This window comes from Eschrichtius robustus, chromosome 13 (assembly GCF_028021215.1).
Source record: "Eschrichtius robustus isolate mEscRob2 chromosome 13, mEscRob2.pri, whole genome shotgun sequence".
Lineage (NCBI taxonomy): Eukaryota > Metazoa > Chordata > Mammalia > Artiodactyla > Eschrichtiidae > Eschrichtius > Eschrichtius robustus.
The window spans coordinates 38218263-38243387 of NC_090836.1; the positions used below are offsets into that span (position 1 = coordinate 38218263).

At 40.9% G+C, this 25125-nt stretch overlaps 1 protein-coding gene across 2 annotated transcripts in view; it reads left to right on the forward strand.

Annotated features, from left to right (window-relative positions):
- ANO6 (anoctamin 6) overlaps positions 1 to 25125 on the forward strand; it is a 214471-nt gene that overhangs the window by 165648 nt on the left and 23698 nt on the right. For both annotated transcript variants that reach the window (XM_068560153.1, XM_068560154.1), the window contains 6 exons: positions 7466 to 7608; positions 9799 to 9876; positions 14469 to 14694; positions 15747 to 15916; positions 16120 to 16217; positions 22618 to 22748. In XM_068560153.1, the coding sequence (XP_068416254.1) occupies positions 7466 to 7608; positions 9799 to 9876; positions 14469 to 14694; positions 15747 to 15916; positions 16120 to 16217; positions 22618 to 22748 (846 nt within the window). The remainder of the gene's footprint in view (positions 1 to 7465; positions 7609 to 9798; positions 9877 to 14468; positions 14695 to 15746; positions 15917 to 16119; positions 16218 to 22617; positions 22749 to 25125) is intronic.

Genomic DNA, 25125 nt, shown 5'->3' on the forward strand with positions numbered 1-25125 from the left:
ACTAACTTTGACACTGGAAAGAAAAACTTCAAGGTCCCTAGCCCACCCTGCTTTCTGTGATCATTAACTACACATGTTTATAGAACTGACAGGCATTATTGAGCTGCTGCTTTTATTTCATCAGGTTGTAGAATGCAGAAAACATTTCAACCCTGCTCGTAGCACCATATATGTATCTTTAAGGATATGTATGTATGATGAAGTCTTTATTTTAAATGCCTGATATTGCTTCTCTAGTTACCTCTGGCTTATGAGAACTACTGCTGTGAACCTAATTACAGAAAGCCTGCAATTGCAGAACTGAAGTTTTTCATATCACCATCATCATATTCCTGTAGCATCTCCTTTGTGCCCAGATGTATGTGGCAGAGTATTTTTCTGCTCCCTAGAAATTATAAAAGTTGAGGGTAGAAAACCTTTTATAATAAATATAGCACAAGTCATGGACTTACTTGAAAAATATCCCCCCTTGTAGGCCAAACCACTCCATCTACTCATACTGACTCCTAAAGTCCTAAACACCAACTAACCACGATTGAAGTAAAGGTTCTGAACGTATCCTCCCTCCCCATTCCTTGTTGTTACCTACTTCTGTCTAATGCTCCCTGCCAGCCTCTTGGCTGCAGGACTGCAATTTTTAATTTTCACCTTTGAGTTCTAGGCTGGGCCTAGAGATTTACAGAAAAACCCAGACCCCTGGCTCTTAAGGAGGGGTGGGGGCATTTCAGGAAGCCTTCACCCTAACTAGCTGCACTTGGAGATCAGAAAATGACTCTTGGCGACTGTTAGTTTGAGGTCTCTGCTTCTCCAGCTGCATCCATACCAGCAAAATACCACAGTGTCTATAACCACCCTTGCTTCCATTCAGCTGCATTTCTGATTTAAGTGACACACAGATGCGTCTGATGGGCATTTTAAAAACCACATCTGGAGCCCTAACTGCAAGAGAGTTTAAGAAATGAATTTTCTTTTTCGTTTTCTTTTTCAAGGATTATAATTTTTTAAATTTATTTTATTCAAGTATAGTTGATTTACAGTGTTATGCTACTTTCTGCTGTACAGCAAAGTGATTTAATTATACATATATGTGCATTTTTTTAATATTCTTTCCCATTATGGTTCATCGCAGGATATTGAATATAGTTCCCTGTGCTATACAGGACGACCTTGTTGTTTTTCCTGAGAAACGTATTTTCAGTCTCGTAGTCTCTCAGTTAGGAAGTTAGAATACAGGCTGAGCGAGCTCATCTGCCTTGTCTGCCTTTGTGAGTGAAGAGGTCTGACTAGTTTCAAGGCCCAGTAAAATGTCTCAGCCCTTCAGCAGCAAACTCTTAAGGCCACCAGAATGCTCCCATCTACCAGAGTGTGCCTTGTCCTTCGACATTGCTGGCTACAACCACCAACGCTGTGTATTGGGAATCTTCTTCATCTGATGCATATTTTCTTTAGCTGTTTAATGTCCTGATTAAGAGGACGAGCTGGTTTTGATTCCCAAGGTCCTAGGCAGCCTTCTCCCTTATTATCTATTTGTATAAGAGTCCTGTCTCTCACCAGTCAGCTAGAGCTGCCTGGTGTGTGGTTTGCCAGAGAATATAAGTGCGGAGTTCCCCACCGGAGTCCGACCAGTTGTTTCATTGCAGGAAGAGAGAGAGAGCAAAAGGTACAGAACAGGAAATTCCTGTCCGGCATCATGCGCAGTCACCCCAGGTCCTGGTGCTCTCACTCTGGGACACACAGCATTGTGACTCAGCAGCCATGTAGCCCAGGAGTGCTCCAGAACGTTGGGTGGCTATACTAGGCTATCAGCGTCTTTCACGGATCCTGCAAAGTTCTGGGCTCTGTGAAATGAGGAACTAAGCAACTCCCACCCATTCCCACAGCTCCCAGGGTTTGTGCCCTTCAGGGTTTCGAGGATTTGCTACCCAATCATTATTTTTCACCAGGCCATTTCTTCCTTGCATGGCAGTTATATCACTTCCCACTCAGAACTCCTCAGTTTAACGATTTGGTAAAAGCAGTCATTTTACCCTTTATGTTCAAGTTCAGGGAGGAAGGGGAAGGGTACCCACTGTTCCTCCCTTATAGCACTGATTAGAATTGTTTCTATTGCTTTCTTGTGAGAAGAGTAGTTTGATGTTCATAAATCATCTCCTGTTGATACTGTTGCTAGATAGATACTGAACAAATAAATGGCTGTTACACTCCCATTTTAAAGATGTGGAAAATGACGCTCAGGCAGATTAGGCAAATTACCTGAGGTCCCCAGAGACAAAAAGCGACAAGCACAGAATAAGAGTTCTGCAAATAATTTGTTTGTCATCAGTGTTTAGATCAATGACAAAATGCAATGTATAGTAATAAAGTTGTAGCAAACTTTTAGAAGGATACAGAAATATTTATTTGATATAATTGCACTGCCTTGTGTGGGGTTCTGAAAAATGGGTTAGAAAATGATGGTTCCACATCCTTGGTCCTACCTCACCTACACAGGTGCAGACTTTTCTTTCTGTAACAAGAATAAGAAAGCCCCAGCCTTCCAGACTCATGAGATCAGTCCTGTTTGTTTCATCTATGCCTACCTGTAGGTGCCAAAACACAGATGGACTTTCATGTCTTGCCTCACAAATTCCTTTAAAAATAGATACGTTTGAAGATACAAATTTGTGAAAGTAAGCTGCTTTTTTTTTTAATAAAGTGAAAAGTAATTTTCTTTACTTAGCAGAGGAGGAAATTGAGGATTTTCTTCATTGAAAATCAATAAAAATTTCAAAAACATCTGTATGTCTAATATTTCAATGAAAATGACAAAACTTAGAGGGATTACAAAAAACACAGGGAAGGTATCCAAAGTGGCTTTAGAAAGCTTTTTCCAGGCTGGGCTCATAAAGAGGTTATTAATGGAAAGATACACTCTTCTCACCCACAGTCCCTTTCTTTAGGTTGGAAAGGGCCAGTGGTTTCCTCTGATGTGCAGTCCTGGTGCTTTGAGTGAGTGGTGGGGCAGGACGGTATGCTTGATGATTCCTCAGTCTGTCTATCCTGAATAACTCCCAGCAGTCGTGGGGCTAGAGCTGCCACAGCCTTACCCATCAACAGTCACACTCTCAGCTCAGCTCCTCCAGGCCCACATGACTGGCGGAGCAGAGCGTGGTGGGCAGTGGATGTTCAGGCATAGCGGGGAGCAGTGGGAAATCAGCTGGGCCCTCCGAGTGGATGATTGCATCCTTCAGGTGGTGGAGGTCCTCTAGTTTCTGGGATGACTTCCCACAGTACATTCATTTAGCTAATACTTAATCCAGTGCCTGCTGTGTGCTAGTGTTTCCCCTGTGAAAAAAACCAAATCCCTGCCCTCAAGAAGGTGACATTCTAGTGGGCATGATAAACAATAAACGCGGGAGCAAATATAGGTCAGGGTGCATGAGTACTATCCATTCTGAAGCGCACAAGTTGAGGTCAGCATAGGGAATAAAGTGTGCCCTTTTGGACAGAATGTACACTAGCATTGGGCTGATTTCATAGTTGCAGAGGGGGACACAGAGTGGAAAGAACTTCATGGGTGGAAGGGGTAAGGCAGTGTTGGCAGTAGAATTCTCAAGTAAATTAAAAAGTAGGGGTCTTCTGTTTGATGGGGGTGCATGGTATTTATCAAGGAGATGTAAGCCTAGGGGACTTTCGTAAGTGGGTGGCTTCCTGTGTATACTGTGCCGCTTCATATGCAGCCCAAGGAGGGTTGGCTCATTCCCCCAAGCAGGGGTCTCTCCTCAGAGTATCTGCGCATGCAGCCAGCGTGGGTCAGGTGGGGAGCGGGAGCAGCCAGATGCAGCTTGGTCCATAGTTACCTGGTGCCCTCAAGGCTTTCCTTCCATGGATGCTTTGTTTCCCCCTGGGCAGAGGCAAGGGCGTGAATGGCTGGGCAGGTTCTCAGTGGTGCAGGCATTGCTCTCCAGACTGAACACTCACCACCAGGGGCCCCTTGTGTTGGCTGTGGTCTTGGCTAGATGAGGCCGTAGGCTAGCTGAGCTGTGGCACCATGCTTCCATTCCCACAAAGAGGTCTATTTTTTTTTTTATAAGTATATTCTCTTTTTTTTAATTAATTAATTTATTTTTTTTATATTTATTTTTGGCTGTGTTGGGTCTTTGTTTCTGTGCGAGGGCTTTCTCTAGTTGCGGCGAGCGGGGGCCACTCTTCATCGCGGTGCGCGGGCCTCTCACTGTCGCGGCCTCTCTTGTTGCGGAGCACAGGCTCCAGACGCGCAGGCTCAGTAGTTGTGGCTCACGGGCTTAGTTGCTCCGCGGCATGTGGGATCTTCCCGGACCAGGGCTCGAACCCGTGTCCCCTGCATTGGCAGGCAGATTCTCAACCACTGCGCCACCAGGGAAGCCCAAGAGGTCTATTTTTGAAGGTTCTGGTCAGGAGTCAAAAATGCTCTCTTACCCCGGGAAGGGCACACAGAAGGAGAAAGAGGCCCGTCCTGAAAGCAGGGGCAGCCAAATCAGTCCTGCTGTCAGAGGTCTGACAGATGAGTCAGTTCAGTTTCTCTTAAAAGTTGTTTACTTAGAGGATTTGGAACACTTGGGTGACCCGAGAGCGTCAGGAAATAATACCCAAGAGCTTTGTAGCTTTCCCTCTCCAGTGTTAATTCTTCCCCCTGTAGCTGTCATGCAAGGAGATGGAACTTGGTGGACTATAGGCCATCACCTCCGCTCCCTGATGGGGCCAGTGGATTACAATGTCTACTACAACTTGGGGGGCTCCTGGGGGGTGGACATCATTCCTATGTAAAGAGGCCCGGAAGCCTCACATAACTCCCACACTGGGTTTCAAAGTTGCACAGGGGGACTAGCTGCCTTCCAGTTTGCCAGCCAAGCAGGAGACAAGAAGTGGCCTCCCCCACTAACTGTGTGCTCTTTGCATGCATTGACAGCGGCATCTGTGGCAGAAAGCTGAGCTGCCACCTGTACTTGCTTGTGAACATCGGGTCATCACAGCAATGGCATCGTGAGGGTTAGTGCAGCCACAGAGGCAGTGGTGGGACGGAGGACAGTTACTAGCATTGTGTCCTGGAGGAGCAGTGCTGGAATCAGACACTGGGCAGGCACGCAGTGATGACATCTCAGCAGAGTGGGTGCCACGGGACAGAGCCAAAGGAAGGCAAGTTATGGAGCAGGCGGCTTGGGCAGTACCGCATCGTAAGAAGGGCTTGGGCTCTGGAGCCAAGGATGCCTTGGTTTGATACCTCAATCCTTATCTCGGGCAAGTATTTGAAGCTTTCTGTGCCTCTGTTTCTTGGTGTCCAAAACGGGGATAGTAATAATAGTTACCTCAGAGGGTCATGAGGGCCTTTATAGATGTTATGTCATTAAGCTCACCACAGCCTACGAGGTAGGTTCTATTTCCCCCATTTTCCATGGGAGGGGTGGGCAGGCAGCAGGGGCTCAGGAAGTTGAAGCACTTTCACCAGTAGTCATGCCTCTAATGATTGTCAGAACCAGAATTCGAACTTGATTCCGAAGTCCAGATTATCTCTGGGAAGTGGGTGCTTTGAGCATTTCCATTGTCCTTGCCGGCGGGGAGCATTGCGTTCACGTTTCTCACGGCCCATCGCGAGGTTTCCCCCATGTCTCCGGCTGCCTGCATTGGGGTCTGCAGGATTTCAGGGCAGCTGGTCTTTGCTCTGCACTCAAAGGCTCCCTGTTCTCTACAGGTTGATTCACAACCCTGACTGCTCAGTAGAGCTTTCCAAAAACAAAAAACAATGCACAGACCCAGTCCAGACCAATAAAATCAGAATCTCAGGGGTGGTGCCTGGGCTCAGTATTTTTCAAAAGCTCTCAGTGCTTCACGTGCAGGCAGGGTGAGAACTACCCCTCCGTAGCTCCTTCAGTGAGCTCATCCACTCATGCCCCAGTTGCCACTGGAAACAGGAAAAATTCTCGGCTCAGCCTAGATCTTTCTCTGGAGTTCTAGACTTTTACCTGCCTACCGGGTATCTCCCCTGTGGCCCACAGGCAGCTGATCAGAACCGAATCGGTAATCTTCTTTCTCAGACTTGCTCCTCTTCCTGCCCTTCTTATTTCAGGGAATGGCACTAGAATTTAGGGCATCGCCAAAGCCAGAAAGCTGGCGGGCATCCTTGACCTCTTTCTCCCCCTTCCATCACACCTGCATGCGATCTGTCTACCTGCTAAAACGCCGTCTTCTCTCACCTCCCGGCTGAAGCAGGCCTCATTGTGGAGCTGCCAGTAGGTCTCCCTGCCTCTAGTCTCTTTCTCGACTTCCTTCAATGTCTCCTCCACCTTTAAGGCACACAGAGTCCTTCGTGATGTGCCCCTGCCATCTCTCCACCTGGCTGTCCCACCCGCCTCACCACACCCTGTGCTCCCTTCCAGTCTGTTTGCAGCTCTTGGAAAGTACCTGGGTCTCTTTGGTCTCTTGCCTTTGCACGCACGGCTCCCTAGGGGGAAATGGCCTTAACATTCTACCTTTACCTGATCAGCTCTAAGGCATCTCAAAACTCATCCCAGTGGTCCCCTCCTCTGAGACAGCCTTGTTACATTCCAGCTCTGTGTTCCCAGAGCACCTCGTGCTTACTTTGATCACAGCTGTCTTAAAAGTCCACTGTAACTATCACTTCACTGTAATTCCTATACACCTAGGAGCTCCTTGAAGCAGGGACCATATCTTTTTTTTCTCTTTATTCTCAGCACGTAGTAGAGACTTAAAAATATTTGTGGATGGAACAGTGTTTATTCCAGAATTTCTATATAGGAAGGGCTTAGGGGTAACAGTCTGATTGGAAGAAGGGCCTAGGGGATTTACCCTGAAACCACATTTTCAATGAACATTTAATGTTGTTTCTGTCTAGTATTTGAAGTTACAAATCTTGAAAAATAATGATTTCTGAAAATTATTTTATTCATACTTTACACAAGATTGAGAAAAATATCAGTTTTCCACATTTAAGAATATTGTTTTAATTGTGGTGACTTGGGTGGTGGAAAATAAAGATTTGGGGACCACTGAAGCATTCTCATCCCTGCACCCCCAAGCCCTTTGGAAGGAAGAGAGGGAGAGGGGTGCAAGGAGGAGCAGACTAAAGGATGGACCGTGAACTGCTTTGAATTATAATAGTTGCTTGTGTTTTTTTGTTGGCAATAATGTGCTAGGAGCAGATGCTTTAGCAGTAGACACAATCAGATGCCTTCTGACCATCCCATTACTACCCTTCCCACGACCTATAGTCTGTTTTCACAAGTTGAATAAATTATCAACATTTTCCTTTTAAGAAAAGCATTAACTCATTTTTCTCTCTTTTAGATATTAGTATCGCCTATAAATAAGTAAAATTAGATTTTATTGACCATATACAAAAGTGTTGTGGCTAATTAATAGTATTCAGTACAGATTTCTGAAGCATCAGTCATCACTGAAGATCCACATGATGCTGTTCTCTCTTCGGTAGTTACCTTGTTTTTGGAGTTTTGGAAGCGGCGCCAGGCAGAACTTGAGTACGAATGGGACACTGTCGAGTTACAGCAGGAAGAACAACCCCGGCCAGAATATGAGGCACGGTGTACTCATGTGGTGATAAATGAGATCACTCAGGTAAAGAGTATGTTATCTAGATGCAATTCAGTCTATTTATTGCAGGGGTTCTCAACCTTGACTGCACATTGGAATCACGGAGTAGGGGCGGGCGCTTAAAAAATATTGATGCCCGTCTTCTGTCGCTATATACTCTGATGGTACTCAGTGGCCTGGGGTGCATTCTGGCACAGGATTTTTTTTTTTTTTAAAGCTGCTCTGGTGATTTTTAATGTACAGCGAAAGTGAAGGAGCACTGCTAAGAACAGTAGGCACAGGAGATAAATGTGGTCCCTTCTTTCATAATAACAAAAATGAAAAAAAAAACCTCTTACATAAATGTATAAGAAAAGGTGCGTTGATTTGTGTCCTTTCATAGTACCAATAAAAATTAGACTCTATGACATAGATGTAGAAGGAAAGACACGTTGGTTTTCATAGTTGATTCTCAGTTTTTCACATGGTCCTTCATTATTACAGCCACCTTTTCATCGTAGACTAGCTCCTTTGTCTTGCACTACGCCTCGGTCACTGCTCCCCCTTCTGGTTGGTATGTGCACAGAGTAGGGTGACTCTTACCCTAAAATCGGAGAAAGGATGGAGGAAGAAGGGAAACATCTGTTGAGGCCAAACTATATTCAGGCCCTGTGCTAATCATTTTATCTAATTGGAAAGGTAAATTTGCTGCTGTTACTGCTGCTGCAGAATTAAAAAATAAAACTATATAATCTCTTTGTATAAGCATTCCAAAGCCAGTGAAAGACAATTTTTTTCAGTCATCTGCATTATTGCCTCTTGCCATCAACACAGAAAATCTGGAGCTAATTGTACTTGTAGTCGTCAGCATAAGGACAGTAGGTTTTGAATATGAATAACTCTTGGAAAGAAAATGCTTTTATCAAAAGCATCTGAAAATGTCTCCAACCATAGACTTTATAAATTGACTCACAGATTTACAGAATGTTGGCAGTAAAAGGGTCTGGAGGGAGCAGTTCAACCTCCTCATTTTATAAATGGAAAAAAATGAGGTTCAGTTACCCAACAGAAAATGACATTTGTCTTTTACAGTGTAACAAGTTTTAAATAATCCCCATTATGAATAGTTCCCATTGTTTACGACGAAAGATGGGGGTCAAAGCATGTGTTGGTGAAAGATTGTACATGACGAAAGCTGAAACTTAGACAAAATCTGATGTTCATAACGTTTTTGAATACTGAAAAACAAACGCTTATGTTATTGGCAACATACAAAACATACTGAAGAAAAGACATTTTGGAAATTTAAATCTGTCCATTTTAAATTTAAAATTGCCAACTAATAAGTTAAATTTCCATTGTAACATTGCTTGTTAAAAAATTGAAGATGAAGGTTCATTTCTCCTTATCGTTCTTCCTCATTTTACCTTGATTGAGAACACGTCCTCAATGTCTAAGAGAGGCCAGCAGTGTGGTGGTGAGGCCTTGGGAACAAAACTGCCTGAATTCATATCTGAACATAGCAAGTTACTAGCTGAGTGATCTCGGACAACTTGTTAAGTTCTCTGTGCCATAGTTTCCCCAGCTATAACACAGGAATAAGAAAGTTGCTTCCTCATATGATTGTGGTAAGGATTGATTGAGTTAATGGATAGAACCTACTTAGAATAGCACCTGGCACAGAGTAAATGCCATGTACCTGTTTGCAGCTATAATCACACTGTTGATTTCATTTCCAGAAAAATCTACATATATTCATATAAACTATAAAATGGAAACTCTAAAAATTCATAGTTATACCTAATTAATACATAAAGCTCAGCCAGAACGCACACATTGGCTCCCTAGTACTTGCAGACATCTGTGAAACTTTCTGTCCTGCACAGACTCTGGGTTATCACTGCAGTCACTTCTAAAATCTAAGACAAGCTCAGGAATGGTATTGTCAGATACCCAGACTCCTGAGCTCAGATCATGGCAGATAAACAGTTTGTTATTCACATTTGCATTTTCAAAAACTATTATTAAAATGAACACTGAACATGTTTTGTTGTATGTATGTCTGAAATTGTTAACAAGCAAACATGCAATTATGAGTAAGGAGGCTGTGTCTGAAAACTAATTTTTTAAAAAAAATTAAGCTTAGGATTCAGTGACCAATTAGGAGAAAAATCATTTCATTGGAGGAATCCCTTGATTGACTAAACTTCTTTTTATTTTTATTTTTTTAATTAGGAAGAAGAGCGTATTCCCTTTACCACCTGGGGAAAGTGTATACGTATAACCCTCTGTGCCAGTGCTGTCTTTTTCTGGGTAAGAATCTGCCACAGATTTTTCTAGTATCTAATTTTAAATGTTGAGAAAACTGAAAGTCGAGCTGGAAACTATGTAGTTTCGTAGAGAAGATTGTTTCCAGAGAACAACTCAGCCACCACATGGAGCAACTCTCAAGGTTTCACAATATCTTCTGCTACCCGTGGCTCTTCCAGCTCCTTTCACCTCATTTGTTTAAATCAGATCTGTGGTTCAGGATTTTCAAGTTTCTAATGAAGAGACCAGACGGGAGGCATCAAGAATTCTAAAATTCTCCGAGAGGAACAACTAATATAAAATGTCTAGGAATAGCCTTAACAAAAAGATAATAGGAACTATAAAAAAAAAACATAAAAACTACTGAAAGACATAAAAGAGGCCTTAAACAAATGATTCTAGATAAAAAGACAATGTTTCTAAAATATCAGAACTTATGAAATTAGTTTTGGGTTTATTATTAATAAAATCATATTAATAATAAGTAATATAATGAGAGTTTTATTAGCTCAAGAACAGCCAGCTTAGAGAACAGAACATGAAGCCCAGATATGGGCTCACTAATAATTTAATATATGAAAAGGAAGGCATTACAAATCAGAGAGATAAGTAAAGATTATTCAATAAATGGTAATGGAACACTTGTTAGCTATTTGGGAAAAAAAGATTGAAATCATGCTATGAACCACATACTGTGATAAATTCCAGAAATATTAAAAAACATTTTAAAAAGTAATACCATAAAAAAACTAGAAATAAATATTGATGAATATACAATCTCTAGATGTGGAAGAAGTTTCAGAGGAAAGTATTTAAAGATTTCCATACATCAAAAGCGTCCTAAGTTTAAACAAAACACCAGAGGAAATATTTGTTAACAAATAGGGCAAAGGGCTAATTCCTTCAATACGTAAATACTTCAGAGCACTTCTGAGACAACACCAAAAATCTCAGGAGCTAAGAAGGCAGAGAAGATGAATACACATTCAGAAAGGGAAAAAATATCGTGGCAAATGTCAAACCTCAGTGGTAATTAAATCAGTGCACATTAAAGTGAAATACAATTTTTCACCTGTCAAGTGATAAGACTCTGTGTTTGTAAGGCTTAAGTGCCATAGTACTCTCATACCTATGCTATTGGATTTTTACACTGCTCCAGCCTTCTTAGAAAGCAGTTTGGCAGTACATGTCAAAGTCAAAAATATTCATATGCTTTAATCCACTAATTCAGCTTTTAAAAACTTTTAATCAGGAAGTATTTCAAAGTGGCAAGTAAAAGTCAGACATATATATATATATATACACATATATAATATGTGTCTCCATGGTAGTAGTAATAATGTATTTTTAAATTTGGGTGGGAGGTATGTGGACATTCATTTTACTGCAAAGTTTTATAGCTCACATATATTATGAAATTTGTAAGTATTTTAACATTTTATTCAAACCCTCTTCAATGAAGAAAAAATAAAACCGAAAAAAAAAACAATGGCAAGTAAAAGTCAGACATATATATATAAATACACATATATAATACATAAATAATATTTTTGTTTATATATAAATGTTATATAAATATTGATTATATATATTATATATATATAAAACCTCAGCCAACATGTCCTCCTTCCAACCCTTCATACAGTAGAATATTGTGCAGCCATGAAAAAGTATGTCCACGAAAATATTTTGTCCATGAAAATATTTTATGACATGTAAAAATGTCATGATTATGATAAGCTTAAGAATAAAATTAATATGTAAAATATTTTTATATGAAAACAATGCATAGTTCTGAATGAATTACACCTACGTATAGATACATTTTTTTTTCTATTTTTATTTTTTATTCTTCATTTTGATAGTTGGAGTCTTTCAATTGTAGGTGACAGAAAATCAATCTCCAGTTGGTTTTAAACAACAACCAAAAAATGGGGTTGGGTGAGATTTCTTGGTTCCTGTAACTGAAAATCTCATATCTGAGGTATGACTTCAGTCAAGAATAGATACTGTAGCCCAGATGATGTCAAGGCTCGTTTTGTTCTGTCTTCACTCTGTGTCCAGTGGTGTCCCAGCATGGTGATTCTAGGCATCCCTCATGGGTGCAAGATGGCTGCAGCTTTCCAGATCTCACATCACATCCAAGCCAAGAAAGGTCTCCTTTAGCAGCAACCCCTGTTGACAGAAGAAGCTCGTCTTTCATGGGCACTAGCACATATCTCCTCACATCTTGGTGGCTCTTAATAGGTTATTTGCCAATCCTTGAATCAGGTGCTGAGGCCAATAGGATGAGACACCTGTTTGTCTCAAACCAATTGGGATCTACATCTGGAGCCCTGGGGAGGGTTGGGCAGTTGAGCCCAAACCACTAGACTAAAAACAGAAGGGAGATTATTTACTCTAAAGCAAAATCTAGGTCCTCTTCTAAGACAGGGTACAGATCCAGCGCGGCAAAAGCAACCAGTGTCCACTAGCAGGTACTTTCAGATTTTCTCTAATGAGCGTATATTAAAGTTATGATCAGAAAAGAGGATATGTAAGCAACTTGAGGAAGGAGAATGAAAAGTTTTCCTGTTTCCTAAGAAATATTGAACCCATTAAGTGCTCTCAAGAAAAATGGAAACACGTCAAGTTTGTAAAAGTTCTGAAATGAATTAGAATTCATTTCATAAGCCATGTAGGGGGCAGTGCCATATAAAGGTTTGTGTATCTTTGGACTCTGAGTATCTCAGTTCTCTCGCTTACTAGTTGCTTAATTTGGGACAAATAGCTTCATCTCTATGTGGCTCTATTTCCTCATCTGTAAAAAGAGAATACTACCTACCTCACAGGATGGTTGTGAGGATTTTAAAAATATATGTGTGCTGAAGCAATAGTAAGCATTAAAGAATCTTACATATTATAATTACTTAATGTGTCATTTTAAAAATTACTAGCAGAGTTTTAAAATATATATATACTATCAATATTTAAATGGCCTGTATGTGTTATGGTGAGAGGAAGACTTGATATACCTTCTCTGATACATTTTTCTCAACCTTAATTAATTTTCACATCTAATCACACACACACACACACACACACACACACAGTGTTATTCCTTTCACAAGTATGAAGCCTTAACTGTGAAGAGAAGGAGATAATGAGATTAAAGGAGGAAATATAATACTTTCTCTACAAACTGATAGCTTAAAAAGTAAGAAAGTCATCTTTTTAACACTTTGGTCACCATAATCATAGCTAATGTTTAGATAGTACTTTTCATGTGCCAGGGCTTAATGCCCTAATTGTTTTTACCTGTAGTAACTCACTGACGCCTCACAATAATCCTATAAATCAGTGGCTTTTATTATCCCCTCATTATATGGGTGAGGAAATTGAAACCCCCAAAGGCTAAGTAATTTGCACAAGGTCCCCCCAGCTAGTGGTGGAGCTGGGATTCGAATGCGGGAGTCCGGCCGTGCTTGTGGATCACTCCCTCTACTGCCCTCCACAGGTGGAAACCAGCCTCCCTCTGTGACTGTAAACAACACGATGTGATTTGCTTGGTACTGAAATTCATATTCTTTATAGCTTTCTCTATCACGGCAGTCATCACGAGCCATCGGAGACATTGAGTACATGCTTCTGGAGTGTGTCCAAGAAGGTAGATGTAAGGAAAGCAGTTTAAAAATGGGACCTTTGATGTACCTTGTTCAGTGGCCAGAGAAAACCTGCCTAGTAAGGAAGTGAAACCCTACCAACCACACGCAGATTATGTTTCAGACACCCCCACTGACCTTGGGTCTATGCAGTCAAAACTACAGTGAACTAGGAAAATGAATCCTGTGCACGTGCAGGTATAAATAACTACCAGTTTAAGATCTCAAGATCCGAGTATGAAAAGTGTGTGAAGCGTTTATCATCAGAGACCTGCCTGCTGCCATTTCCAGTAGTGACCTTGGGGCATCTCTGCAGCTTCACTGGTCCTGTTCAGAATCTCCTCAGCTACGGGAACGAAGACAGCAGCCAGCACCTGCTGACCCCTGAGTCAGTAATAGGTTCTCTGTTGGAAGGAAACTTATCCTCTTAATGGATTACAAATGAGCAAAACCCACTCATTCATAACCTAAATAATTCCATAATTATTATTCTACAAAGGGATGTTTTCACTGGTTCTGCTATCACAAACGTTTTTCTTCTACCAGAACATGCTACCAGTTACTCCATTTTTACCCCATCTGAAGATATTCTCTCTCTCTCTCTGTCTCTCTCTCTCCCTCTTTTTATTAAGCCTTCTTTTTTAGAGCAGTTTTGGGTTTACAGAAAAATTCACAGGAATTATAGAGTTCCCACAGACCTCCTCATTCCCTGCTCACAGCTGCTCCTGCTGTTAACATCTTCCATTAGCGGGTGCACCAACTCTTTTGACTGCCATCATTTCTTCTCCTTTCTTTGAAATTTAACGTGCCTGATTTTCACCTCTCTTGTGGCATTTATGTGAGATTTACATCACTTCACAATGCATGTTGTCCATTTGAGCATGGGGCCAATTTTTAAGTGTAAAAGTATAATTATTTGTGAGTCTCACGCTGCTGTGTTTATTGTGTTTTCAGATCCTTTTGATCGTTGCTTCAGTTATCGGGATCATTGTCTACAGGCTCTCAGTGTTCATTGTATTTTCTGCAAAACTTCCCAAAAACCTTAATGGAACAGACCCAATCCAGAAGTATCTGACTCCACAGATGGCCACGTCCATCACCGCTTCCCTCATCAGCTTTATCATCATCATGATCCTGAACACCATATATGAGAAAGTGGCAATCATGATTACTAACTTTGGTAAGGTCCTGCTATATATATAGCGTGATTTCTAAGCCATCTTTAGAATCAGGTAAAAATAGAGACTGTATGTTTTAGGCATTTCAATTCCAGTATGTTACAATTTTTAGAAAATTTCAAGTGTAAACATATTTTCTCTAGCCTGTACGAGAAATGAATTATCTCTAGCTTTGCATTGGTAAGAGGGACAAAGCAAAGACAATCATTATAATGCCCAAGCTCTGTGTAAACAGATCAGTGCTGAATAATATTTTCAGTTACATTAGATCATGTACCCTATTGTTGAAAGTAAATGGTCTCTTTATTGCAAACAAGTGGAAGAGGGTCATGGTTCCAGTGGCAGATCTGCTTGCTCCCGCATTGCTGAGAGGACAAGCAATCACAGTGTTACATGTCTTCCTCCCACGCTGTTCATATTAATATAGCTCCACACTCATCAGCTCTGGCTTTTATAATAAAGGTTTCTTCTCTCTGGCTTGTATCCCAGGCAGCTGCTTAGTAGCCAAAGTTAAGTGCTTCCCACACGCTGCATTTGGCTGGGTCGTTCTCCAAATGGTCACCTTTGGAGTGGTCATCTTCTGAAAATGATAAGACCGATTTAAATTCTAAACTAGAAGGATGACCCGTTTTGTCTTCCCCAAATGCTTCTAGCAAGTTGCCCCGTGTTTTGTTTGTTTTCTTCAACAGGCCTACCTTATTGCAGTTCAGGGAAGACAAGAGAATATCATTTAGCACGCTGTTCAACTTTAATTTTCTGTCTTACATTGAAAGAAGACAGTTCTTGCCTATTTGATATCATTGTGCTTATAAATTTTAAGGAACAGTTGACTGTTTTCTGCCTTGTGGGATATTGTGTTCATGGGGGAGAGACTCTTACAACAATGTGTAAACTTGGAATTAACATAGTAGCTATATTAAGAAATTCAAAACAGCTGAAGTGGAAACTGTGAATTGTATTTTTTTTAATCATGTTAACTCATGTATCAGTGTCTTTGATTACCGTCTCAAAGCTGTTCACAATTTTAAAATCTTAACATTTCTTTTAACTGCAGAACTCCCAAGGACCCAGACTGATTATGAGAACAGCCTAACCATGAAGATGTTCTTATTCCAGTTTGTCAACTACTACTCTTCGTGTTTCTACATCGCATTCTTTAAGGGCAAATTTGTGGGTTATCCAGGAGACCCAGTTTATTGGCTCGGAAAATACAGAAATGAAGAGGTGTGAATGCAGAATTGTGTTCTCTTGACAATTTAAGCTGTTCCATGTTTTCTCTCACTTGCCCAATGAAGAGTTTCTTCATTGTACATTCCTTAGATTTTTTTTTTTAGCCTAAACAAGAATATCAGAAAAAATAAAATTAATGACTTTTTCATGTTAGACCCATCTAAAATTTAAATAGGACTTTCTTTTTAATATTTCAGTGTGACCCAGGTGGCTGTCTCCTTGAGCTGACAACGCAGCTGATAATCATCATGGGAGGAAAAGCGATCTGGAATAACATACAAGAGGTGTTACTTCCGTGAGTACCGAGTTGTGTGATCTTAGGGATAGAACGGCCCACCCATCCAAGTCATTTCCCTGCATGTCTAGCTGCATGCAGCCACTTCTAAAATGGAGTAGACCCTCTGCTTATTAAAGGTCTCCGGATAAGATGATCCAAACAACAGTGTACATGTATCCAGTGTTTAAGAATTATATTTAAAAACCTCCTTCTTTATATTTAACAAAAATCCCCATCTGCTGTAGCTTTTGCCTATTAGCCCATTGTTGGTGGCTGTTGAATCATAGCCCTTTGAGAGATGGGCCTTGTTGGAGCTTCGAACTAAGTTTTTCCACAACTTCTTACAACTTTCTCCTCCTTTTATACATGCGTTTAAAAATCAGTAATAGTAACTTGTTGAGTTCCTAGTATGTGCCAGTCGCTGTATTAAGTGCTTTATTTATCTCTGTCTTTTAATCATCCAAACAATCCTTATTTTTACCTCCCTTTTGCAAATGAAGAATCTGTGTTTTAACGAGGTTAAACGATTTGCCCAAGTTCATGTAGCCAATAAGAGGCTACTGTGGTGTTCAAATGTAAAACCCCCTGGCTCCTAACGCATGTGCTTTTAAGAACAGAGGTTCTTTCTTTGACTTTCAATTCAGTGGTGTCCAAGGCAGGTGTGGGTACCCTAGGAGGTGCAGAAAATAACCATTCAGATGCAGAAATAAAATATTATAACTTAAAAAAAAAAAAAAAAAAAAAGAACAGAGGTTCTCTTAATGGTCCTAAGGCACCAGGTTACATAGCATGTTAAGAGACGGTTGTCTAAAATAATTACAAAAGTTTTGACTTACTGTTCTTTTCCTAGAAATGAGAAGAACAGATGTTAGCTGAGGTCACCCTGTCCTTTTAATTTTCACATAAGTCCGATCCCATATCAGAGTGGACAAGTCCAGTGCCATCTGCAATTTCTGCATATTTCAAGGAGCTTATTGTATTAGTGTTCTGTTGCTGCTTCAACAAGTATCCCCAAACTTAATGGCAACAGGAAGAAAATAGGGGGAAGAAGCCCACAAAACAACAACGAATTTACTATCTTGTGGTTCTGGAACTCAGAAGTCTGCAGAGGTCTCATTGGGCTAAAGTCAAGGTGCTGGCAGGGCTGTTTCCTTCAGGCTGTATGGTAATCTGTATCTTTTACCTTTTCTAGCTCCTAGAGGCCACCCGCATCCCTTGGTCTGTGACCTCCTTTCTCCATCTCACAGCCAGCAAGATTGCAGGTCTGTGACTCTTTTCTGTGGTCACATCTCCCTCCCTCACTCCTCCCTTCTCTTCTGCCTCCATCTTCCACTTTTAATGACCCTTTGATTACACTGGGCCCACCTGGATAATCCAGGCTCGTCTCTGTTAGAGTCAGCTGATTAGCAACCTTAACTGCATCTGCAACCATAATTCGTATGTTCTGGGTATTAGGATATGGACATCTTTGGGGGGACCGTTTTTCTGCCTACCACATTAACCTTTTCAAGATAATTTCTGGCTCTGAGTTTCTGTTCTCACAAAACTGTTGATCTCTCTTCTGTCTTGCCTCCCACTCCTGTACTTTCTGCTCCTGCCAGCCTGAACGCAGAGGGCAGCCTTCTCAGTGTCCTGCAAAACCACTCACACGAGCAGGGCTTACTGATGTTTGGGGCATGGAGGAGAAACTCAAACAACTTGAATTTCGAAATGCAGAACCTCCATCTTTTCAGTCTCTTATCTCACCCTACACCTGGGAATTTTGCTGCTGTTGTTGTTTACTTATCACCCTTCTTTGTAGGCTCCAGAATCCTGCCCTTCTGCCCTGTCTTCCTCCCGTCACGTCCAACTTCCTTCTCATTCTTTCTCTTCCCTCCCCTAACCTTTCTTCTCTCTCCCTCATTACCAAGTTTCTGTTCATTCTCTTTGTAGAGCAGTTAAATTCTTTTTTTTTTTTTTCTTTCTGTTTTTGTAGAACAAAACCCTCTGGGTTTCAGTGTGTCCTTCCGCATTTCTTCACCAGGGCTTTATCTTCCATCTTCAGTGAGAATTATCAGTGTCTGTCTGTAAACAAAGACGTCTCCCTTTTCCCCACTTCAAACCGTCCCCCTCAAAAAAAGATTCTGATCTTAGCTGTGAAATGAGTATTTTTTTGCCCTACTGTGCAGTAGACAGCCCTTACCTTGGGCTCATAGTTAGATTTTTCCCAATGAGTAAAAGTAGGTCATGTGCAAATAATACTGTGTTTCTATGTGAAAATAAATATATCAAATAGAGGAAAGGCTTAACTCATTACCAATAAAAAAAAAAGCATTTTCTGAAGGAAATAAGTTAATTATTTAACACTAAATTTTTGTGAATAATTTGTTGTCAGTGAGCTATTTTCTGATTTAAACAATCAAGGAGAAGAGTATATTTCCTAAACGGGTACTCACTGAGAAATTCATACAAAATGAAACTTGTTCACGTGAAATATTTAAAAACAAAGGATGTATTATAGTATCTGTGGTCTGTTTATACCTTCACTTCAAGTAAGCACATTGTCGCAAGTTCCAGTGAGCTGAACTTCGCCTTCAGATATTTCTACTACTAGCCTTGTTTGAAAACTAGGAGCACTAAATCAGCGCTCCAGCGCCAGTCCGTGGCCCGGGGGTTGGGGACGCCTGCGCTAAATGTTAGGCAAATTAGAGAGTGGGTTGGGTTCTTCCCATCACTGCATCTGCTCTTTGTAAAGGTGCCAGTTTCCTTCCTACGTTTTCATACAAACTTTTAACATACTAAAGATATATCAGTTACTTTTGCTACCCAAAACCACACCCATCCCAATAATACATAGGAAGGGAAAAGAAAACTTATAAAATTTAGTAGCTATTTTCACACCATTTAAATATGTCAAGAGGAACATAGTGAAATGAATTTCACCATATACTCACCTGCCTCCACCCCCAACTCCACTTGGGGTCCTTGACCAGGATTCTCAGAGCAAATGAAGGCCACGTGGCGCTGTGATCCAGGCTCCATCTGTGGGGGAGGGGGGGGTGTCTCCCCAGCACCTGGGTCAGCACCTGGCATTTAGTAGGTCTTCAGTAAGAGCCAACTGAGTGAATGAGTGACTCATACGCTTCAAATACAAACATCAGTAAATTAATAGAATTGTTTGTTGGACCCTGAGAAGAAGCTTAGAGCCCTTTGGCTCTAGCCTCACTTTTTTGATAGTTGGGGCATGCCTGGGAATTTTATTCTGTACTTGACAAAAAGGCTACTACAATTCCTGTGTTAAGCTACTTGCTCTGGAGAAATTTTATGATAAAATATTAAGAAAAATAGAGTTAAATATCCAAAATGCCTTAGCATTGTCCTTTGCTGTTTAGATAATGGATGGCCGTAATTTTCTTCTTTATATGTTTTCTATATTTTCCTCAGTGAGTATTCGCTATTCAGATAATAAGAAAAAGCAAACTCTTAACAAGAGGAAATGTCTCTTCTCAAGATATGATTTGGCTAGAGAATGAATCAGAGACATACAATAAGAGAATCCTAAATGCAGGGATCCCTCACTCTACACACTCGGTCTTAAAATTCAGGAACAGTAAACTCAGGAGCAAAATAGATTCAGATAGTGAAGGATGCTTGTATTCAAAATTAGCAAGTGGGAATGTCCTAAACAGAAGTGGTGATTGGTATGTGGATTAAATATGATAATGAAGAGACAAAGACAAAATGGGGTGTAAAGTGCTTCACACCATGCTTTACACATAATAAGTACTCAGTAAAGGGCAATTTGTTATGATACTGTTACACTAATATGCGTGGTCAATTGCTAAGAAAATTATTTTGTAACCCCTGGTAGAGGGAGGAAGCTTCCAGCCTTGGCCAGGGGAAGAAGTATCCAGTGTCTGTATTTTTTTAAAGTTCTGTATGTGATTCTCATGTGCAGTCAGATTGATATCCCTGTACTAGAGTCATAACCCAATAGAATATCCAAAAGACCATGGGCAGTGATGAATAGACTGCAATCCAAGATTTCCTGCTACAGATGAGTGGTTCAACTCAGACTGAACAAGAGGCTCAGAGCCGAAGATCAGAAAAGCAAGCTAGTCATTTCTTCTCATTTGACCTAATATGATTGGTGGAGGCAATGGAGGCAGTATGGTACAAGAAACAAGTACCAGATGAGCTAGTCATGCAAGTGGCTGCCAGGACAGAAGTTTCATCCTGAATCCAAGTCATCGTGGGTTTGGGTCCCCGATAGTAAAAGACCTGCTTCTCTGGGGCATGGAGAGGATTCTGCAAGAGGCTGAGGCTGGAAGTGTGAGGCAGAGTGAAAAGTAAACCAGTAGAAACCAGTGATCCTGAGTTTGGGTGTCATGAAGGGTGATGGATGTGTGCGGTCCTTGGTGCCACGTGCGCGACAAGGCCCCTGGAATGTCTGTAAAACTGCGGGTTCCTGGCCAAACCTCAGACTTGACTGATCACAGAGCTCTGGGTTGTGGCCTAGGAAGTAGCACCAGCAACAAGCGTTCCACATCATTCTTATAAGTGCTGGAGTGAGATCCAAGTCAAGATTCTAAGTAACTTAGGCTGCATTTACTGTTGGCCTCAGCCAGTTAGCCTGGATTGGTCAAAAGATAATCCCACACAGGGGATTTTGATGTGTTAGGAAGTTGGCTAAATACCTCACCTGTTCTGAATCATTTAATCCTGGTAACAACCCTGGGCAGTGTAGGTTTTATCACCCCATTTTATGTGATCTTGACTGAAGTTAAATAATGAAGTTAATAAGCAATGAAGTGTGGATTCCGATTCAGGGGTGTCTGAGTCCATATCCCCTCCACTTCCACAGCCTCCTGCTATTCCCCTAATGTCATAGAAGAAAGAAGTGGGGAAAGATTGTGAAGCCAGGGCCATGTTTCGTTGTAGAGAAATCTCCCCTTAGCAAACCTGGGGGAGTGGTCAGTGAACAGTTAACACTGACATCAGTAGCAACGGGCAACCCATCATGGTCAGCTATTTTTAATTCACCTCTTACACTCTGTGTGTGTGTGTGTGTGTGTGTGTACGTGTACACACGCGTGTTCACGTGCAACGTATACAATGGTCTTTACAGTGAAATCCACACAAACGTGCTGTGTCGTCAGCTGGAGCTTAGCCAGATGCTAAGTTGTTTGTTGTTGTCGTGCGTCTTCTGATGAAGTCGACAAGTAAACCGCAAGCCAGCTGTTGCTTCAGGGGACAATAGCCCTGTAGAATACAGGTGCACACCTTGTTTCACTGACAACTGTTTCCGATTTCAGTTCAAATTGCCATTAAAAAAGTGGGGACGGGGCTTCCCTGGTGGCACAGTGGTTAAGAATCCACTTGCCAATGCAGGGGACGCGGGTTCAAGCCCTGGTCTGGGAAGATCCCACATGCTGCAGAGCAACTAGGCCCGTGAGCCACAACTACTGAGCCTGCGCATCTGGAGCCTGTGCTCCGCAACAAGAGAGGCCGCGATAGTGAGAGGCCCGCGCACTGCAATGAAGAGGGGCCCCCGCTTGCCGCAACTAGAGAAAGCCCTCGCACAGAAACGAAGACCCAACACAGCCATAAATTAAATAATTAATTAATTAATTACTTAAAAAAGAGGTATCTCTAAACATTAAAAAAAAAAAAAAAAAAGTGGGGACGCGTTCATTTGGCTCACAAGCTTCTGAGAAAGAAAACCGCATAACCCAGGAGGAGACACCAGGCTGCTCTGCGTGGCAGCATCCAGTAGGGGGCAGAGCACTGGGCCGCCAGTTGGGGCTGTGTTTCCTGCAAGCTCTGCACTGACTTTGAGGAAGCCTGTCACTTCTTTGGTCTTTAATTTGTTCAGCCGAAAATAGGGTCTTGGAGCTGTTTTATCCGGTGTCAAAGTATGTCCCTTTTCTGCTCTGTGCCCCTCAGTGGCTCCCCACTTCCTTCAGAGTGAAAAACGGCCCAAATCCTCACCGTGGTCTCTTAGGCTTCCCCCCCGCGGCAACCAACAGACTTATTTTCCTCTTAGCCCTGGACCACACTGGCCTCCATGCTTTGTTTATTTTCTCTGGTGATTTTCAGTCTGGAAAGACCATCTTCGATAATAGCAGGGAAATGGAAAAAAAAACCCAAAACTAAAGTTAATCAAATGGGGAAAGTATCTTTTAAAAATTAAAATGCCCACATGAAAAGGAGGTAGGAGGAAAAATCATAGTAGTTACAATTTGGATAAACCCAGGTATGTAGTCAATACTATTTTTCAAAATATTTTGGGGAAGGGAGGCAGAAATAAAAAGAAATTGAGCATGAAAACAAGAAATTAAATTCTTGGGAAGATGATGTGTTCAGCTCAAAATATCAGTAATACTTTTATGGCCTTGGTCTGACAATATGCTGATTGATAATTTGATCTTTTTGGCAGCTGGGTCATGAATCTAATTGGACGGTGTCGCACAGTTTCGGGAGCAGAAAAGAAAACCCCACGATGGGAACAGGACTACCATCTGCAGCCCATGGGCAAACTGGGATTATTTTATGAATACCTTGAAATGAGTAAGTTACTAGTGAGATTTTGGGTGATATGAATTATATTGGAACATGTTTTGGATCCCCAAAGTATCGATTCTAGAGCCAGATAATTATCTAGCCTATTGAAATGGAGTCCGTTTTTCTCCACTCGATAAAATTATACAATCAGGCTTTCAAATAAGGTGACTGTGTGTATCTTTGTCAACATTGATGTTGTACAGAGCTGAAGATTTATTACCCAGCAATGAAATGGAATATTCATCGAGGTATGTCTTCACCATTGATTGTTGGAGGATTCTAACCATGTTGTCTAAGAATGAACTCAGAGCTGTTATTAGATGTGACTCAGCCTGGGCTGGAGTCCATGCAGCACAGCTGCTGGCCAATACCCTTCTGAACAGAGTTGTATAAGCAAGCCTGTGCAGAAAGCCCGTGGGAGCAAGAGTCACAGGGTCCCCCCCACCCTCCACATCTCACACTTGCCTTTGACATTATATCTATGTCTTCTGGCCAGTGGTTTCTGCCTGGTTCCTTGAGTGACCTCAGGGCAAATCACTGGCTTGAATTCGGAACTATTTTGCTGGTCTGGAATTAAGATTTAGCACAGGTCCCCTCCTTCTCGAATGTCTTTGTCCATTTCTGTAGTATTTGCTTGGGCTCTGTTTCTCTTCAGTTGAACTTGATCTTGAGCTCTCAGTTGCCTTTAAATGGATGCATCTCAAAATAGATTTCCATAGGAAACACCATCTTTTCTATTATGCATGACACACTTTTATCTAATAGAAGGCTAACAATAGACATGTTTTGTATCTGTGCCCTTTCAGCTCACCACTGCATTGAATTACAGTTTTTTAAGCTTAGGAGAACAGGAAAGGGTTTTGACAGGCTTTGCATTTACGCATGGGGGTTTGTGTATTTGTAGAGACACCCCTTTGTGGTTCCTGTTTGTCAGTCTGCAGATAGAGGGAGGTTTTTATTAAATCACATTCTATATATAAAATAATTGCTTTTAAAAATATACATTATACATGGAAACGCACCTGCTTCCTTCAGTGAGTGAAAGGTTCATCTTGTAGCTTCTTCAGTCAACAATGCTTTGCAGCCAGGAGTCTGATTTGAATTTCATTTTTGCTTTTGTTATGTTTCGTGACCAGGTTCCATTAAGGGTGTAGCTGTGGTAAATAATGTAGAAGCTATGTTTATTTATTTATTCTGTTTATTTTCAAAAGAACTACAAGACAATTACCTGTTATTCCAAAATGAGTCATAATTGTAAATATTTCTTATTGGAGCTATTATCAGCATTAATAATAACAGCATTCTGGGACAGAATATCATTTGTTATTTTAACACACAAAAAAAAACTTGGAAAAGTTATTTTTTCTGTAGTTAGACAAATAAATGGTATTGAAAGGAAAAGTTATATGGTCATGCTTTGGGGAGAAATTGATAGGACTTGTAGAATTTCATAGTCTCATTAAAATAATTACCAGCTAAATAATTTGGCCTCACACGGATGGACCTAGAGATTATCAGACTAAGTGAAATAAGTCAGACGGAGAAAGACAAATATCATGTGATATCACTTATATGTAGAATCTAGAAAGATGATACAAATGAACTTACTTACAATACAGAAACAGACTCACAGACATAGAAAACAAAATTATGGTTACCAAAGAGGAAAGTGGGGGAAGGATAAATTAGGAGTTTGGGATTAACAGATCCATGCTATTGATACTTTATATAAAATAAACAACAAGGTCCTACTCTTTAGCACAGGGAACTATATTTCAAAATAATAATAATAAAATAATAATTAAGCCTCACCCTACCCTATAAGAAAGGATGGAATAACAGTGGTTATAGAGAAATTAAAAATTTTTTTTTTCTTTTCCATTATGGTTTATTACAGGATATTGAATATAGTTCTTGTGCTATACAGTAGGACCTTGTTGTTTATCTATTTTATATATAATAGTTTTTATCTGCTAATCCCAAACTCCTAATTTATCCCTCCCCCAGTTTTTTAGATTTATTAAATTGTTTTCCTATTATCCAAATAATCCTTAATGAATTAGAAAAATTAATCAGTTTCTGAGAGTAGGCAGTCTGTTATTCTGTATTCAACACCAGAGTGAAATGTATGTTTTGTTCTTTTGGTTTGTGGGAGATAGAATTTCCAAATGCCTTTTGAATTATTTTTGTTCCTCTAAAGTAAACATAGAGTGCCTTTGGGGGTGAGCTCATCCCCACAGTTTCCTCCTTCCAGTTTTCCCTGTATTCATTAATGACAGCACCATCTACCTTTTTAATTATGCATCTTGGCTACTGAAGGGAAACATCTTCTGACAGACAGCACTGGAGCCCCCCACCCTTGCTTAGTTAGGCCTTGAGCCCA